Source organism: Eimeria necatrix, genomic scaffold (assembly GCF_000499385.1).
Source record: "Eimeria necatrix Houghton genomic scaffold, Enh_scaff835, whole genome shotgun sequence".
Taxonomy (NCBI): domain Eukaryota; phylum Apicomplexa; class Conoidasida; order Eucoccidiorida; family Eimeriidae; genus Eimeria; species Eimeria necatrix.
Window position 1 is genome coordinate 1 of NW_013654644.1, and position 15187 is coordinate 15187.

The window sequence follows — 15187 nt, forward strand, 5'->3', positions numbered from 1 at the left end:
AGCAGCAGCAGCAGCAGCAGCAGCAGCAGCAGCAGCAGCAGCAGCAGCAGCAGCAGCAGCAGCAGCAGCAGCAGCAGCAGCAAACCTTCCTGAAGAAGACGAGCTTGAGCTGCGAAAGCTGGTTCAGCGAAAGCACGGGGGCCTCCGCAGGAAGGTCTTGGAGGTAAAGGGCCCCCCTTTTGAGGGGCCTCCGAAGGTCTGCAAACTGGTAAGGCAAAGAGTCGAACCTTCCGAACTTTATTCTTTTGTTTTCCTGCCAAGACACGGGCAGCCGCGCTGCTGCTGCTGCTGCTGCAGCAGCAGCAGCAGCAGCAGCAGCAGCAGCAGCAGCAGCGGGCGCGAAGGGGCTGGGCTCCAGCAGCAGCAAGTCCCACTCCGGCTGCGCCCGCAGCAGCACGCCCACGTAAAGGGCCCCCTCCTTCTGAGCAGCAGATTCGTCTCCGAGAAATAAATCTGTTCTGAGGGGGGCCCCCAGGTTTTCGATGCGGGGGCCCCTCCTGCTGCTGCTGCTGCTGCTGCTGCTGCTGCTGCTGCCCAGCAGCTGCTGCAGCAGCGGCGCGCGCGCCTCCGCCAGCGCCCGCTTCTCCGCCTCCCGCGCTGCTGCTGCTGCTGCTGCTGCATGCGCCCGCGCTCGTGCTGCTCTCCCCTCTTCAGCAGCAGCAGCATCAACTAAATAAACTCTTTTGCTGCTCCAAGTCTTCTCCGCCACCAGCAGCTGCAAAGCCCCCACTGCAGCAAAGTACGGCGAGCAGCTCAGGGGCCTCCGGAACGTCACGGGCTCGGGGGGCCCCCCGAGGGGCCCCCCGGGGCCCCCCTCGCCCCACGCCCCCGGGGGGGCCCCCCCGGCCGCCCCCTCAGGGGGGCCCCCCGGGGGGCCCCCCGGGGGGCCCCCAGGGGGGCCCCCCTGGGGGGCCCCCTCGTAGGCGTAGGTGAAGCGGAGGGCCTCGATGCGGTGGAGAGTGTTGCCCTTCGCGAAGTCGAGGGCGTTCACGAAGCGCAGCGTGGGGGGGGGCCCCCCGGGGGCCCCGAGTAGAGGGGGGAAAGGGCGTAGAGAGGCACTTGAGCTGTGAAGAGAACTTCTTCGTGCTGCAGTCCCTGGACGAGCAGCAGCAAGTTGCGAGTAGCAGCAAGGGCCTCGCTGCTGCAGCTTGCTGCGGGGGCCCTGGGGGCTGCGCCGACCCAAATGCCCTGGGGCACGAAAGCAGCAGCAGCAGCAGCAGCAGCAGCAAACTCAAAAGTACCCTCCAGGCTGCTCAGCAGCACGTGGGTCTCCAGGGGCCTCGGGGGCCCCCGCAGGTTCAGCAGCAAAGCCTGCGAAGCAGCAGAGGGCCCCAGCGCCTCCGCCAGCGGGCCCGTCAGCGGCAGCGGCCTCGCTGCTGCTGCTGCTGCTGCTGCTGCTGCTGCTGCTGCTGCTGCTGCTGGGGTGGCCTCTGCAGCGGGCGCTGCAGCCGTGCCGCCCCCCGCTCCCGCTCCCGCTCCTGCTGCTGCTGCGTGTCCCGCTGCAGCCGCAGCAGCTGGGCCCGCCGCCTCTGCTGCTGCTGCTGCTGCTGCTGCTGCTGCTGCTGCTGGGGAAGCCGCCCGCGGCGGGCACCGGCCGGTGCAGGTGCGCGGAATAGGGGCCCCCCGCTTGGGCGGCGGGGGGCCCCAGGGGGCCCCGGGGGGGCTGGAGGGCCGGGAGCAGCGGCGGGAAGCGCAGGTGGGGGCAGGCGGGGCCGGAGGTGGAGTCGCAGACGGGAAACACGACCTGCGAACGCGGAAAGCGCGGAAATAACGGCATTTATGAAACGCATTTGCAAAAATGGATCCGGAAATGCAAAAAAAGAAAGAAAAAGACGCAAAATTGAGCGAGATCGCGCGAAGTTCAACTTGCCTTTTCAGGAAGCACCTGGTCCACAGTCACGTACGTCAAGTCCCGCAAAGAAGACACCAAAAAGTCCGCCACGCAGGGATGCACATTCAAAGATCCTTCAACTCCAATTCCAAAAAGAAAAACATTTTTAAAAGTGCTGTTTGGATCGGGCGGTTTTGCATGCAGGAAGGCGGCGAAAGCTGCAAGCAGGAGGTGTCCATACACCCCAGGAGCGGCTGCGCGCGCGCGGCCCCGCAGCGCCATTTTCGCCGCCAGTTCAATTCCAAAACATTAATTGCAATTTAAAATGGAATTTGCAATAAATATTAACTCCAAAATGCAGATCCAGCCGGCTTTTCAGGCCCCCAGAGCCCCCTGGCCCCGCATGCAAGTGCAGCTGCCCGCATGCATGCCGCGCAAGTTGAACGGCCGCACACTCCGCAGCGCGCGCTGCAGCGGCAGGTCCGCCGCAGATCCGCAGCAGCAGCAAGCAGCAGCAGCAGCAGCAGCAGCAGCAGCAGCAGCAGCAGCAGCAGCGAGCAGCTGCAGCGCCAGCCCGAAACCAACTGCAGCAGCCACGCGCTGCCGCAGGCGCCGCAGAGCCCCCAGGGAAGAAGACACTGGAAGTGGAAAGGAAAGGAAATAAATTCAAGTTGCGCTTCGCGGCGCTGGAGTGTATGTACAGCTCGTGCGCAGCAGCAGCAGCGCGGCAGCAACTGCTGCTGCCAAGTCCGGGGCCCCCCAGGCCTTGTTCTGTGCTGCACAGACTTGCAATTGTATAAAACTGAAGACTTTTGCAGTTCTTTTTGCATTTGGCGCTGCAGCAGCGCAGAACAAGCGCGCAGCAGCAGCAGCAGCAGCAGCAGCAGCTGCCGGATGCATGCGGGGCTTTCGCCGTGTCTTCGACTCTCCAGAAACCCTGCAGTGTGACCCCTTAAAATGATCCTCTTTAAAAGTGTTTTATTAATTTTTAATTTTTATTTTAATTTGAATTTATTTCGCGCGGAAACTCGGAAGTCCGTTTTCCCCGTTCCGAGCTGTACGTACACCCCAACCCCCCCGCCGCGAGCTGCTACTCTATCCTTTTAGTCTTTACTTCACTTCAAAACTATTTGCAAATTAATTCCTTTTTATTATTTTTTGTTTTCCAACTTCTTTGCACTTTGCCCAGACTAAATGAGATAAAAAGACAAAATGAATCTGAATAAAAAAGCCATTTAAGACCATTAAAGAATATAAATGACAGAGACGGAAGTTAAATACTTTTTAAAAAATAAAGAATTAAAATAATTTATAAAACGCCAAAAGAGAGACTTTGAATAGAAGCAGCAAAGTCCCTGTGTAGAGGGCTTCTACCTCTGCGTGAACTGGCCGCCCGTGCTGCTGCGGCTGCTGCGGTTGCTGCTGCTGCTGTTGCTGTTGCTGCTGTTGCTGCTGTTGCTGCTGCTGCTGCTGCTGTTGCTGCTGCTCTTTCCCTGCGTCTGTGCTGCTCCTTTTTGTCTCCTTGATTCGCGGCAGGTCCCCTGCCTGCTGTCTCGACATTTCGGGTCATCTTCCTGCTGCTGCTGCTGCTCGTGCTGCTGCTGCTGCTAGTGCTGCTGCTGCTGCTGCTGCTGCTGCATGCAGCATCCGCCTCTTCTTAATTTATTTTTTTGCTTTTGTTTCCTCTTTCCCTCTTTGTTGCAGTTCATTCTTTTTGTTTCTTTTTGTCCCTTTTGCCCTTTTTTTTTTATTTTCTTCTTTTTCTCTTCACCTCTTTTTTCCCCTTTTGTCTCTTTAATTTCAATTTATTTATTTTTTCTGTTTTATCTTTTTGTCTCTTTTTCTTTTATCTTCTTTAATCTCCATTTATTTCTTTCATCTCATTTTTTGCTTTTTGCTCTTTCCTTTTTAATCTCCCTTTGTCTTCTTTTGATTCTTATTTTAAATTCTTTTTATCTTTTTATCTTTTTCTTCTCTTTTCTTTTTCTTTTTCATTTCTTTCTTTTATATTCCTTCATCGTTTTAATCTCCTTTAAAGCCTTTTTATTTTATTCATCTTTTCCTTTCTTTTTCTCTTTTTTTGTTTCTTTTCTCGTCTGCACTACATTAACTTTGTTGCATGCATGTCTTTTTCATTTTTGTTGCAATAAGACATCAAACAAGTGCATTTTGTGCAATCAAAACAAACAAAAACAATTCATTTTGTCTTCTTTTTCCTCCTCGAAGACTTTAAATTCATTAAAACATTTCTGTCCACCAAATTCGCCGAAAAAAGAGCCCAAATGCATGCAAGGCCTGTAGATACACCCCGTAGGCAGCTGATGCTGCATGCACTTTCAACTTTTTTTTGAATAATTATTTCTATTTTGCATCTTTTGGCAATTAGAAAGCCCCAAAATTAGAAATAATTGCAATTAAAAGGTGAATTAAAGCCATTTTTAATTCTAAAATGGCACTAAGGGAATATTTAGAAAAAAACAGCACGCGCTGGCTGCTGCAGTGTATGTACACCTGAGGCTGCGCGCTGTACATACACCAAAAGGCTTCGAAACTGCTTAAACGCCTCTCCTTTTAATCCCTTTTTTCATCCCCTAATTCATATTTATTTAATTTTAATTTATTTACTTCTTCAGAGTGTTAATTTCACCTCCATTTTGCCCCTTTTTGCCTCTTGGTTCACGAACGTGGTGTGGACCACCGGTCACTGTTCAGTCGGCGGCGCGAAATTTGCATTTTAGGGTCGAATTTTTGCGCTTTTTGCAGATTTAAAACCACAATTTAATTTAATTACTAAAAGAAATCACAAAAAGATATTTTTATTCGAAAAAAACCCGCAAGGAGGCCCCGGGGGGCCCCCTGGCCTCCCGTGCGCTGCAGCAGCTGGCTGGCGGCTGCCGCGGGCGGCTGCGCTGCCTGGTGAGCAGCAGCAGCAAAGGGCCTTGAAAAAGAAAGCAAATAAATAAATTGTTTTAAATTAAATTATAAAATTCAAACTTTAAATCCAATTGAATCATTTTGCTGCAGCAGCAGCAGCAACAGACAGCAGAGACAAGCCCCAGCCCAGAGCTATCGACGTGTCGGCGGTCCTTCGAAAGAGCGCGGCTGCCTGCAGCAGCAGCAGCAGCAGCAGCAGCAGCAGCAGCAGCTGCTGCTGCTGCTGCTGCTGCATTTCTCACTGAAAAAGCAGCAAATTAGTTTCTTTTTGTTAAAGGCTTATTTGCATTTAAAGTGTCTAACCCAGAAGGCACCACAGCCGGCGCCTGCCGCCGCGGAGCCATCACCGAGCCAACTGCAGCAAAGGGCCCAAACCCTAAACCCTAAACCCTAAACCCTAAACCCTAAACCCTAGGCCCCAAACCCTTGAGCTGGGGCCCTAACTTTGAAATAAACCAAATCAAAATGAGAAAAACTGATGGCAGAGCGACACCCGAGGGGCCGCCCTGCACAAGCTTCGCACTTTCCTCCCACAAGCCAGCAGCAGCAGCAGCAGCAGCAGCAGCAGTGACAGCAGCAGCAGCAGCAGCTGCAGCGGCCGCAGCAGCAGCAGCAACAGCAGCACTAGTGGCAGCAGCAGCAATTCGACCGCGGCTCTCCAGAGGTGCCCCCGCCAGCTGCCGCGGAGTGCGGACGCAAAGACCAGCAGCAGCAGCAGCAGCAGCAGCAGCAGCAGCAGCAGCAACAGCAGCAACAGCAGCAGCAACAGCTTGTTTGAGCCTAAGGTGGCTTAGCAGCTGCTGCAGCAAAGCAATGGGCCTTCGCCTAACTCCGGCGGCCGAGCCTAGCAGAAGAAACAGCAGCAAAATGGCAGCTCGAGGGCTGCTGCCGCTGCTGCTGCTTGCTGCTGCTGCTGCTGCTGCTGCTGCTCTTGGGGGCCCCTTTATCGTGGCTGCAGAGGCAAGGTCTGCTGCCCGCAGCAGCAGCCGCGGCGGGGGCCTCAGCCCTCTGCCAGACGCAGGACTCGCTGCTGCTGCTGCTGCTGCTGCTGCTGCTGCTGCTGATTCTGCTGAGGCAGCAGCAGCAGCAGCAGATCCATTGGCAATCAGCAGCAGCGCCGGCCACAGCTTCGTCCAGAGCCCCATAGGCGCACAGCCAGAACTCTACCTCGAGCAGCAGCAGCAGCAGCCGCAGCAGCAGCAGCAGCAACACGAGCAGCAGCAGCAGCAGCAGCAGCAGCAGGACTCTGCGCAGCAGCGGGGAAGCTTGCTGGAGGCCTCTGCGTCGCGTGGCCCCCGCGCTGCGCGCGCCGCTGCTGCAGCCGCCCCCCCCGCCCCCGCCGCAGCAGCAGCAGCAGCAGCAGCAGCAGCAGCAGCAGCAGCAGCAGCAGGGTCGCTGCTGCAGCTGCGAGCAGCAGCAGCTTCGCCCGCGCTGTTTGCTGGCCAAGTTGCTGCTGCTTCTGTGGAAATGATGCCCGACACTGAAGAGCAAATTGCGCTGCTGCCGAACTGTGTCTTCTACACTTCTTACCCGGGGACTTGCATTCCCGAAACCGCGCACTCCCCCTGCAGGTCCAAACCCTAAACCCTAAACCCTAAACCCTAAACCCTAAACCCTAAACCCTAAACCCTAGGCCCTGGGAACTGGGAACTGGGAACTGGCCCGCTGGCTTTGAGCGGGCGGCGCGCGGACTCCGCGGGAGGCGGCGTAAGGAGTCGCCACAGCACCCACTCTCTCCCGATAAACCCTAAACCCTAAACCCTAAACCCTAAACCCTAAACCCTAAACCCTGGAAAAGTTTTAGACTCCGGCTCGGCCCTCAGTGGTTTCTGCTGGGAGTTTGTGGGCTTCCGAATCCTCCCTAACATCTCGTAAACCCTAGGCCCTCTAAACCCTAGCATCTCCTAAACCCTAGGCCCTCTAAACCCCATCATTTTCCTGAACCCTAAAAGCCCTAGAACCTCCTAAACCCTACGCCCTCTAAACCCTCTTCCTCCTAAACCCTAGACCCTCTAAACCCTATCTTCCTCCTAAACCCTCAGGCCCTCTAAACCCTAGCATCTCCTAAACCCTAAACCCTTTAAACACTATCTCCCTCCTAAACCCTAGGCCCTCTAAACCTTTTGTTTTCTCTAAACCCTAGGCCCTCTAAACCCTATCCTCTTCCTAAACGCTAAAACCTGTAAACCCTAAAATGCCCTAAACCCTAAGCCCTCTAAACCCTAACATCTCCTAAACCCTAGGCCCTCTAAACCCTAACATCTCCTAAACCCTAGACCCTCTAAACCCTAAATCCTAGGCCCTCTAAACCCTAGCCCGCGCCAAACCCTAGCTGGGCCCTTCTGTAACTGCCGCTCCCCAGGCCCAAACCCCCGACCTTTAGGGTTTAGGGTTTAGGGTTTAGGGTCTGACATGAAAGAACAGCCCACTGCCAGACCCTCATTTGCTGCGAAGCCGTAACTACCCGAAATCCCTAGCCGTTAGGGTTTAGGGTTTAGGGTTTGGGGCTCGGGTGCCTTTTCAATGCCTTTTCAATCTCTCTTAGGGTTTAGGGTTTAGGGTTTAGGGTTTCTGCCTGTCTTTGTCCTCAGGTACTGCCGGGCGAAGCAATTCTCAGGGCAATACGGAGCCGCGCAGTGTCAGTCTAAACCTTAAACCCTAAACCCTAAACCCTAGACCCTAAACCCTAAACCCTAGAGCCCAAACCCTAAACCCTAAACCCTAGAGCCCAAACCCTAAACCCTCACTCGCAAGCGACGGCGTTGAACTGCAGCTCGAGCACGGTCTTGGCCGCGCCGCTTCTTCGGGAGCTGCCGGGCGCTCCCGGAGCGCCGCAAGGGTTTAGGGTTTAGGGTTTAGGGTTTAGGGTTTGCGTGTTGCAGGCCCCAGCGTGTTTTCGTTTCCGGCAGAACTGCAGGCCGCCTATCGGTGGCGAATAACTCCAGTGAAAGTGGCCAAGAAAAAAGGATATATAGATGAACACATTTGCGTGGTGGAGAAAGTCCCGGGGGTTTTGCCAGTAGCAGCAGATGCTGCTGCTGCTGCTGCTGCTGCTGCTGCTGCAGCAGCCAGCACCGACCGCGTGCTCCTCTGGGCAGCGCTCGCAGCCTTGCTGCTACTGCTGCTCGCCGCCACCGCCTTCTGCGTGGCCCGCAGGAAGTAGCTGCTGCTGCTGCTGCTGCTGCTGCAGCTGCAGCAGCAGCTGCTACTGCTGCTGCTGCTGCTGCAGCTGCTGCTGCTGCTGCGGTGGATGTTCATTTAATTATTTAAAATTATTTAGTGCTTAATTTGTTGCTGTTAATTTTTTTGTTCAACAATTCGGCGGGCCAGTCAAGCATTTCATCATTTAGAAACTGGCCAGAGCGGAGCCCTAAACCCTAAACCCTAAACCCTAAACCCTCAATGGCGCCGGCAAGCAAACGCTTGCGCAGCTGCCAGAGGCATGCGGGGATCCACGGCTTAGGGTTTAGGGTTTGGGGTTTGGACTCTACTACTCAAGTTCTCTTCTGTTTTATTTGCTTCTAGGGTTTAGGGTTTAGGGTTTAGGGTCTGCTGCTGCGGCTGCCACCTCATTTCAGCTGCTGCATGCGTGGCCACCGCAGGCGCAGCTGCAGACCCCAAGCCTAATATCTAAACCCTAAACCCTAAACCCTGAAAAAGGGTTTGTCTCCTTTTCTTTCTCTACCGAACACCGCGCAGCCGCATAAATCTCATTTAACCATTTACTAGCTTAGCTTCTACCACTGCAGCTGCCTCTCCTTCTCTTCTATATGTTAGGGTTTAGGGTTTAGGGTTTAGGGTTTAGAACCTGCTGCCTACGTGTGCGTCCCCCAAGAGACCTGTGGGGCCCCACACTAAACCCTCAGCAGACACCGCAGCCCTGGGGGCCCCCAGCAGCAGCTTCAGGGCCAACTGCAGCACAAAGGAGGCCTCGGGGGCCCCAACAACCCCGGGGGGCCCCAGAGGTACTTAGGGGCCCCCAGGGGCCCCCCGGGGGCCCCTGGGGCTCTCAGGGGGCCCCATAAGGCCCAGGGGGCCCTAGAGAGGTCTCAGGGGCCCCAGGGGGCCCCGGGGGGCCCCAGATGGCCAACGGGGCCCCAGGGGGCCCCGGAGGGCCGCGCCCTAGAGGTTAGGGGGGCTGGCCTCAGAGGCTGCAGCGCGCTGCAGACCTGGCTGCTGCTGCTGCTGCTGCTGCTGCTGCTGCTGCTGCTGAAGCGGCAGCAATGGGAAAGCGCAGGGCTTCTTAGGGCCTCGAGGGGCCCCTCAGTGGGGAGCAGCTGCTGAGGAACACTTGGAAGGATCTGGAAAAGATCTGCTGCAGCAGCAGCAGCAGCAGCAGAAGGCCGTCCTAGGGGAAGACTGAGGGGAGGCTGAGGTGTACGTACACCTGGGGTGTACGGGCAGCTGCGGTGTACATACACCTGAGCCTGAGCGCCTATTGGCGAACAGCGCGCGCAGCTCGGGAGTCCCACTCTACACTTTTATTTCTTTTAATTTCAGTTTATTTATTCAGTTTTTAACGGAAAGAACTAAATAGAAGCGACGGGAACAGCAGCAGCAGCAGCAGAAGAGCCTGGCTCGTGGGCGCGGCTTCGAGGTGATGAGCTGCCGGCTCTGCGGGCTGCTGCAGCTCTCAGTGGCCTTTTTTTGCAAAACTAAAGAAAGTTAAATTAAATAAATGCATTTAAACATTTAAAAAACTCAAAAGTGAGGAAAAAGAGGCGCAGCAGACGCTCGCTCGGCTCCGCTGTCGCTGGGAAAGCTGCAGGGTCTGTCTGTACACCCCAGCTCTCGCGCGCATTGTAACGTTTCTTTGGCCCTTTTTTCGCGTTTTAGAACTAAAATAAACATTTAAATGCATTTAATTATATTAAAAAAGAATTGGGAGCGAAGAATTTGCAAAGATTTGTGTCTTCGGCGCGGCGGGCTGCTCGCTAATCGATGCGTCGGCGCCCTGGCAGGCAGGTAGCAGTGGCGCAGTTTAGGGTTTAGGGTTTAGGGTTTAGGGTTTAGGGTTTAGGGTTTGCACCCAATGCGTTTGTTTTATTAATGATTTATTCTCTTGCTTTTGCCCGCTTCAATACAGCTTCCTTTTGCTGCTTTGCTTCCTGCTGCTCCCGCCGCGCCTTCGGCTGTCTGCCGAGACACCTAAGTATCGCCTGCCCCACAGCAGCAGCAGCAGCAGCAGCTGCTGCAGCAGCAGCAGCAAGAACAAGACCTGCATCAACGCTGCGGTATCCCCCGCAGCACTCGACCCAGACGCTTCCTCAGCAGCAGCAGCAGCAGCGCGCACAGCAGCAGCAGCAGCAGCAGCAGCAGCAGCAGCAGCAGCAGCAAGAAATGGACTACAGTTTGGTAGTTGGGGGCGGCCGCCCCCTCACCGGCGACACTGTGAGCTGCTTCGCCTTTGGCTGGGGGGGGTTTTCCCTGGCGGAGGATGCAGCCAGCAGCAGCAGCAGCAGCAGCAGCAGCAGCAGCAGCAGCAAGCGCAGCGATGAGAACTGCAGCAGCAACGGCCAGATGACCAACGGCTGCAGCAGCAGCAGCAGCACGGGGATGCTGCGCGTGGCGGATTTGCGCCTGTGCCTGCCCCCTGCTGCAGCAGCAGAAGTGCAGCAGCTGGGAGTGCTGCAGCAGCCAGCTGCTGCTCTTCCTGCTGCTGCTGCTCGCGCTGTGTCTTTGCTGCGTCTGTTTTCCCTGGAGAAGAGCGGCGTGCGGCGGGAGCTGCTGCAGGGCCTTGCTGCTGCAGCAAGTGCAGCAGCGCCGCCGCCAGAGTCCGCAGCAGCACCAGCAGCAGCAGCAGCAGCAGCAGCAGCAGCAGGCGGCGGGCTGCTGCTGCCGCGCTGCGGCCCCGCAGGCTGGGGACAGCCCGTGCGGCCGTGTCTGCTGGCGCTGCTGTGTGCTGCAGCAGCAGCAGCAAAACTCCCCACAGTCTCTTTTAATGAATTGTGTCTCTTTTTGACAGATGGGGCAGAAGTTGCAGGCCGTTCTTTATTTGCTGCTAAGGCCTGTGCAGCAGCAGCAACGCTGGCGGCTTGCTGCGCTGCAGCAGCAGCAGAAGTGCTGCTGCTGCCGCAAGCAGCAGTGGCCGACACTCTCAAAACTCTTGCTGCAGCACCGGGCTTGCGAGCAGCAGCAGAGCAGCTGGAAGCAATGCTGCACGACTGCAAGCTGCAGCAGCAGCGGCGCGCAGCAGCAGACTGTGGGGCCGCCATTGCTGCTTTTGCTGCAGCAGCAGCAGCAGCAGGGGGCCTCCAGGGGCCCCTGCAGGCGCTGCTGGCGCTTGCTGAGGATGCATGCAAGCGGCAGCTGCCCAGGCCCAAGCCTGCTGCTGCTGCTGCTGCTGCTGCTGCTGCTGCTGCCATTGAGGCGGCGAACGCCGCGCCGGAGGGCAGCGCGGCGGCTGCTGCAGCAGCAGGGGAAGCAGCAGCAGCAGCAGCAGCAGTGGCAGCAACGCTGGACTTCCCGCTCAGCAGCGCGGCGTCGCCGTTCGCAGCAGCAGCAGCAGCAGCTGAAATTGCTGCTCGCGCGCTGCTGCAGGCGGAGCTGGAGCTGCTGCGGGAGACTTTGCAGATGGCGCAGCAGCAGCAGCAGCAGCAGCAGCAGCAGCAGCCGCTGCAGTCGCTGCCGGAGGCGCTTGCTGCTGACGCGGCCTACTTTGGGGAGGGCGGGGAGCCGCGTCTGACAGCAGCAGCAGCAGCAGCAGCAGCAGCGGGAGTGGAGCGGCTGCAGCAGGCCTTCGCGGAGGCCGAGGCCCGCAGCAGCAGCAGCAGCAGCAGCAGCAGCAGCAGCAGCAGCAGCAGCAAGGTGCTGGAGAGCCTGTCGCGGCTGGAGGACGTGTGTCAGCTGCTGCAGCAAGCTTTGGGGCTGCATGCAGCTTTGCTGCTGCAGTGCATAGAAAGCCGGGACCTGCAGGTGCTGCGGGAAGCAGCAGCAAAGATAGAGCGGGGAAAGAAGAGCAGCAGCAGCAGCAGCAGCAGCAGCAGCAGCAGCGGGGCGCGTTGGCCCGTGACGCGTCCGGTGCGTTGCTTCGCGCTGCTGCTGCGGGAACTTGCTGCTGCTGCTGCTCCGCTGCTGCTGCCGAATGCTGCAGTAGCAGCAGCAGCAGCAACTCTGTGGCAGCTGCCGCTGGCGGCGCCGCGGCGCGCGCAGTGCGCGTGCCTGCCCGCTGCTGCTGCTGCTGCTGCTGCTGCTGCTGCGCCCCCCAGCAGCAGCAGCAGCAGCAGGGGCTGCAGCAAGTGCAGCAGCTGGCTGGGGACGGAGGAGCTGCTGCTGCAGCTGCTGGCAGCAAGCAACAGCCTGCGGCGGCTGCCGAAAGTCCCCAAAGGGACACAAGACTTCTGGGGCGAGCGCGCGCTGCTGCGGCAGCTGCTGCTGCAGCAAGTTGCTGCTGCTTTCCGCAGCCACGGCGCGCAGCAGCTGGACACTCCTGTCTTTGAACTCCGCGAGACTCTCTTTGGCAAATACGGAGCAGCAGCAGCAAAACTTGTCTTCGAATTAAAAGACCAAGGAGGAGAACAACTCTGTCTCCGCTACGACCTCACTGTCCCCCTCGCCAGGTTTGCTGCTGTCAACGGCATCCAGAAACTGCGCAGGTGACCTGCTGCTGCTGCTGCTGCTGCTGTTGCTGCGGTGCTGCTGCGGTGCTGCTGCTGCTGCTGCTGCGGTGCTGCTGCTGCTGCTGCTGCACTTGCTGCTGCTGCTGCTGCTGCACTTGCTGCTGCTGCTGCTGCTGCACTTGCTGCTGCTGCTGCTGCTGCACTTGCTGCTGCTGCTGCTGCACTTGCTGCTGCTGCTGCTGCTGCTGCTGCTGCTGCTGGCAGGTACCACATAGGGAAGGTGTACAGGCGGGACGAGCCGCAGCTGTCTCGGGGTCGTTTTCGGGAGTTTTACCAATGCGACTTTGACATTTTGGGAGAAGCAAAACCCCACATGTTGGCGGAAGCAGAGTGTCTGCTGCTGCTGCTGGAGGTGCTGCAGCAGCTGGGGGCGTTTGTGGGGTCTTTCGAGGTGAAGGTGAACAGCAGGTTGCTGCTGGACGCGTTGCTGCGGCGCTGCGGTGTACAGACAGCCCAGTTTGCTGCTGTTTGTTCTTCCATCGACAAACTCGACAAAGAACCCTGGGAAGCTGTTGCTGCTGAGCTGCAGCAGCAAAAGGGAGTTGCTGCTGCTGCAGTGCAGCAGCTGGGCAGCTACGTCCGCCGCCGCGGCGACGTCGCCTCCATGCTGCAGCTGCTGCAGCAGGACCAGCTGCTGCTGGCCGACCCTGCTGCTGCAGCAGCAGCAGCAGACTTCCAGCAGCTTCTCGTTTACCTCCAGGCCCTCAACATTTCCCACTTCATTGTTTGGGACTGGTCTTTGGCGCGGGGGCTGGACTACTACACGGGGCTGATCTTCGAGGCCGTGCTGCTGCAGCAAACCAGCAGCAGCAGCAGCAGCAGCAGCAGCAGCACCTGCTGCAGCAGCAGCATTGCGGGCGGAGGCAGGTACGACGGACTCGTCGGCATCTTCAGCAGCAAACAAATTCCTGCTGTTGGGTTTTCCGTCGGCGTCGAGCGCCTCTTTGCCCTCCTCGAGCAGCGCGTGGGCATTCGCGCTGCAGCAGCAGACAGCAGCAGCAGCAGCAGCAGCAGCAGCAGCAGCAGCAGCGGCAGCAGCGGCCTTTTGGGAGACGGCGTCCGCAGGGACTTCACCGATGTCCTCGTCTGCAATATCGGAGAAGGAATGCTCCCGTAAGCCCTGCATTTGCTGCTGCTCCTCTTGCTGCTGCTGCCGCTGCTCCACTTGCTGCTGCTGCTGCTGCTGCTGCTGCTGCTGCTGCTGCTGCTGCTGCCCGTTTGTGCGTATGCGGGTTGTTGCCCCTTGTTCGAGTTTGCGTTGCTGCGCCTTCCCGCTGCTGCTGCGGCGCCCCTCACCTTCTGCGCCCCCGCTGCCGCTGCTGCCGCTGCTGCTGCTGCTGCTGCTGCTGCTGCAGGTACGCGTTGTCTGCTGCGAGTTTGCTGTGGCGGGGGGGCATTTGCTGCGAAATGTTCTACGGAGAAGAAGCAAGACTGAAGAAGCAATTGGACTTTGCTGCTGCTCGCAAAATGCCTTGGGCTGTTATTTGCGGCCCCGACGAGAAGGCCCGCGGGGCCGTGCGGGTCCGCAGGCTTTTCCACAGCAGCAGCAGCAGCAGCAGCAGCAGCGAGCAGCAGCAGCAGCAGCAGCAGCAGCAGCAGGAGGCTGTGGACGAGGAAGTGCCCCTCGACAAGCTCGTCGAGTTCCTCAAAAGCAAAATCCAAATTTCCTCTTATGACGCCTACGCACAGGCCCTCTTCAAAACCGACTAGCTAGCTAGTTGGCTAGTTCGCTAGCTAGCTAACCAACGAGCTAGCTGGCGAAGCAGCTAGCTGGGGAGGCAGGCGGGCGCGGATGAGCGCGCTTTTTAAAGCTAGCTACATTGCGATTTAGGTGGCTAGCTGGCTAGCTAGCTAGCTAGATAGCTAGCTAGCTGCCTCGCTAGCTGACTAGCTAGCTAGCTAGCTGGCTCTCGGCAGCTCGACTGAGCCCGACAAGACGGAGCTTTTTCTCAGCTTGGAGCTAGCTAGCTGGCTGGCCGCTTAGCTAGCTAGCTAGCTAGCCAAGCAGCTGGCTAGCGACGCGGCTAGCTACGTATCTGTTGCTAGCTAGCTATGTGGCTAGCTAGCTGCGTGCCTAGCCAGCTAGCTAGCTAGCTGGCTGGCTAGCTAGCTGGAGAACTAGCGGGCTAGAAGTGCAACGATATGCGCAGCTAGCGCAGCAGCTATATGGCTGGCTAGCTGTGCTACTGCCCAGCTAGCTAGCTGGCTAGCTAGCTAATTTGCTAGTTCGCTAGCTAGCTAGCCAGCTAGCTAGCTAGCTAGCTAGCTAGCAACGCATCGCCTTTTTCGAACTAAGTTTCAATTCCACTGAGAGCGCGAGGAGCCACACAAGGCCACTAATGTGCAGAAGCAGCAGCTGCTGTTGTTGCCGCAGCTGTTGCTGCTGCTCTGTTGCTGCTGCTGCTGTTGCTGCTGTTGCTGCTGCTGTTGCTGCTGTGGCTTTAGCAACTACGGGGTGACAAATGAATGTCAACTTGGCTTGGCTTCCCTGAAGCGGAAGTTGGAAACAAACTAAGAAAGTGCTGCTGCTGCAGCAGCATTTGCTGCTGCAGGAGCAGCATTTGCTGCTGCAGGAGCAGCATTTGCTGCTGCTGCTGTAACACATTTGCGGCTGCTGCTGCAGCACTTGCTGCTGCTGCAGCACTTGCTGCTGCTGCCGCTGTAGGCACAGCTTGCTTAGGTCTAATGCTGCTATGTATGCGCAACAGCAGCAACAGTGGCTGCTGCTGCTGCTGCTGCTGCTGCTGCTGCTGCTGCTGCTGCTGCTGCTGCTGCTGCTGCTGCTGCTGCTGCTGCTGCTGCT

The 15187-nt window shown here is 57.6% G+C and overlaps 4 protein-coding genes across 4 annotated transcripts; 2 read left to right on the forward strand and 2 right to left on the reverse strand.

The window, feature by feature from the left end:
* Positions 1-85: 85 nt before the first annotated feature.
* On the reverse strand, positions 86-2113 carry ENH_00078720 (hypothetical protein, conserved; the record flags this gene model as incomplete). The annotated part of the gene is made up of 3 exons (XM_013583143.1): positions 86-1095; positions 1242-1744; positions 1905-2113. Coding segments are annotated over 3 exons (1722 nt in total), but the record flags the coding sequence as incomplete, so codon positions are not given.
* A 1017-nt stretch (positions 2114-3130) lies between these two features.
* On the reverse strand, positions 3131-3391 carry ENH_00078730 (hypothetical protein; the record flags this gene model as incomplete). The annotated part of the gene is made up of 1 exon (XM_013583144.1): positions 3131-3391. The coding sequence occupies one exon, from the start codon at positions 3389-3391 to the stop codon at positions 3131-3133; it is 261 nt and encodes an 86-aa protein (XP_013438598.1).
* Positions 3392-5230: 1839 nt separating this feature from the next.
* Positions 5231-6349, forward strand: ENH_00078740 (hypothetical protein, conserved; the record flags this gene model as incomplete). The annotated part of the gene is made up of 1 exon (XM_013583145.1): positions 5231-6349. The coding sequence occupies one exon, from the start codon at positions 5231-5233 to the stop codon at positions 6347-6349; it is 1119 nt and encodes a 372-aa protein (XP_013438599.1).
* Positions 6350-9814: 3465 nt separating this feature from the next.
* ENH_00078750 (histidyl-tRNA synthetase, putative) lies at positions 9815-14094 on the forward strand (the record flags this gene model as incomplete). The annotated part of the gene is made up of 3 exons (XM_013583146.1): positions 9815-12360; positions 12589-13497; positions 13740-14094. The coding sequence occupies 3 exons, from the start codon at positions 9815-9817 to the stop codon at positions 14092-14094; spliced, it is 3810 nt and encodes a 1269-aa protein (XP_013438600.1).
* Between the last annotated feature and the right edge of the window lie 1093 nt (positions 14095-15187).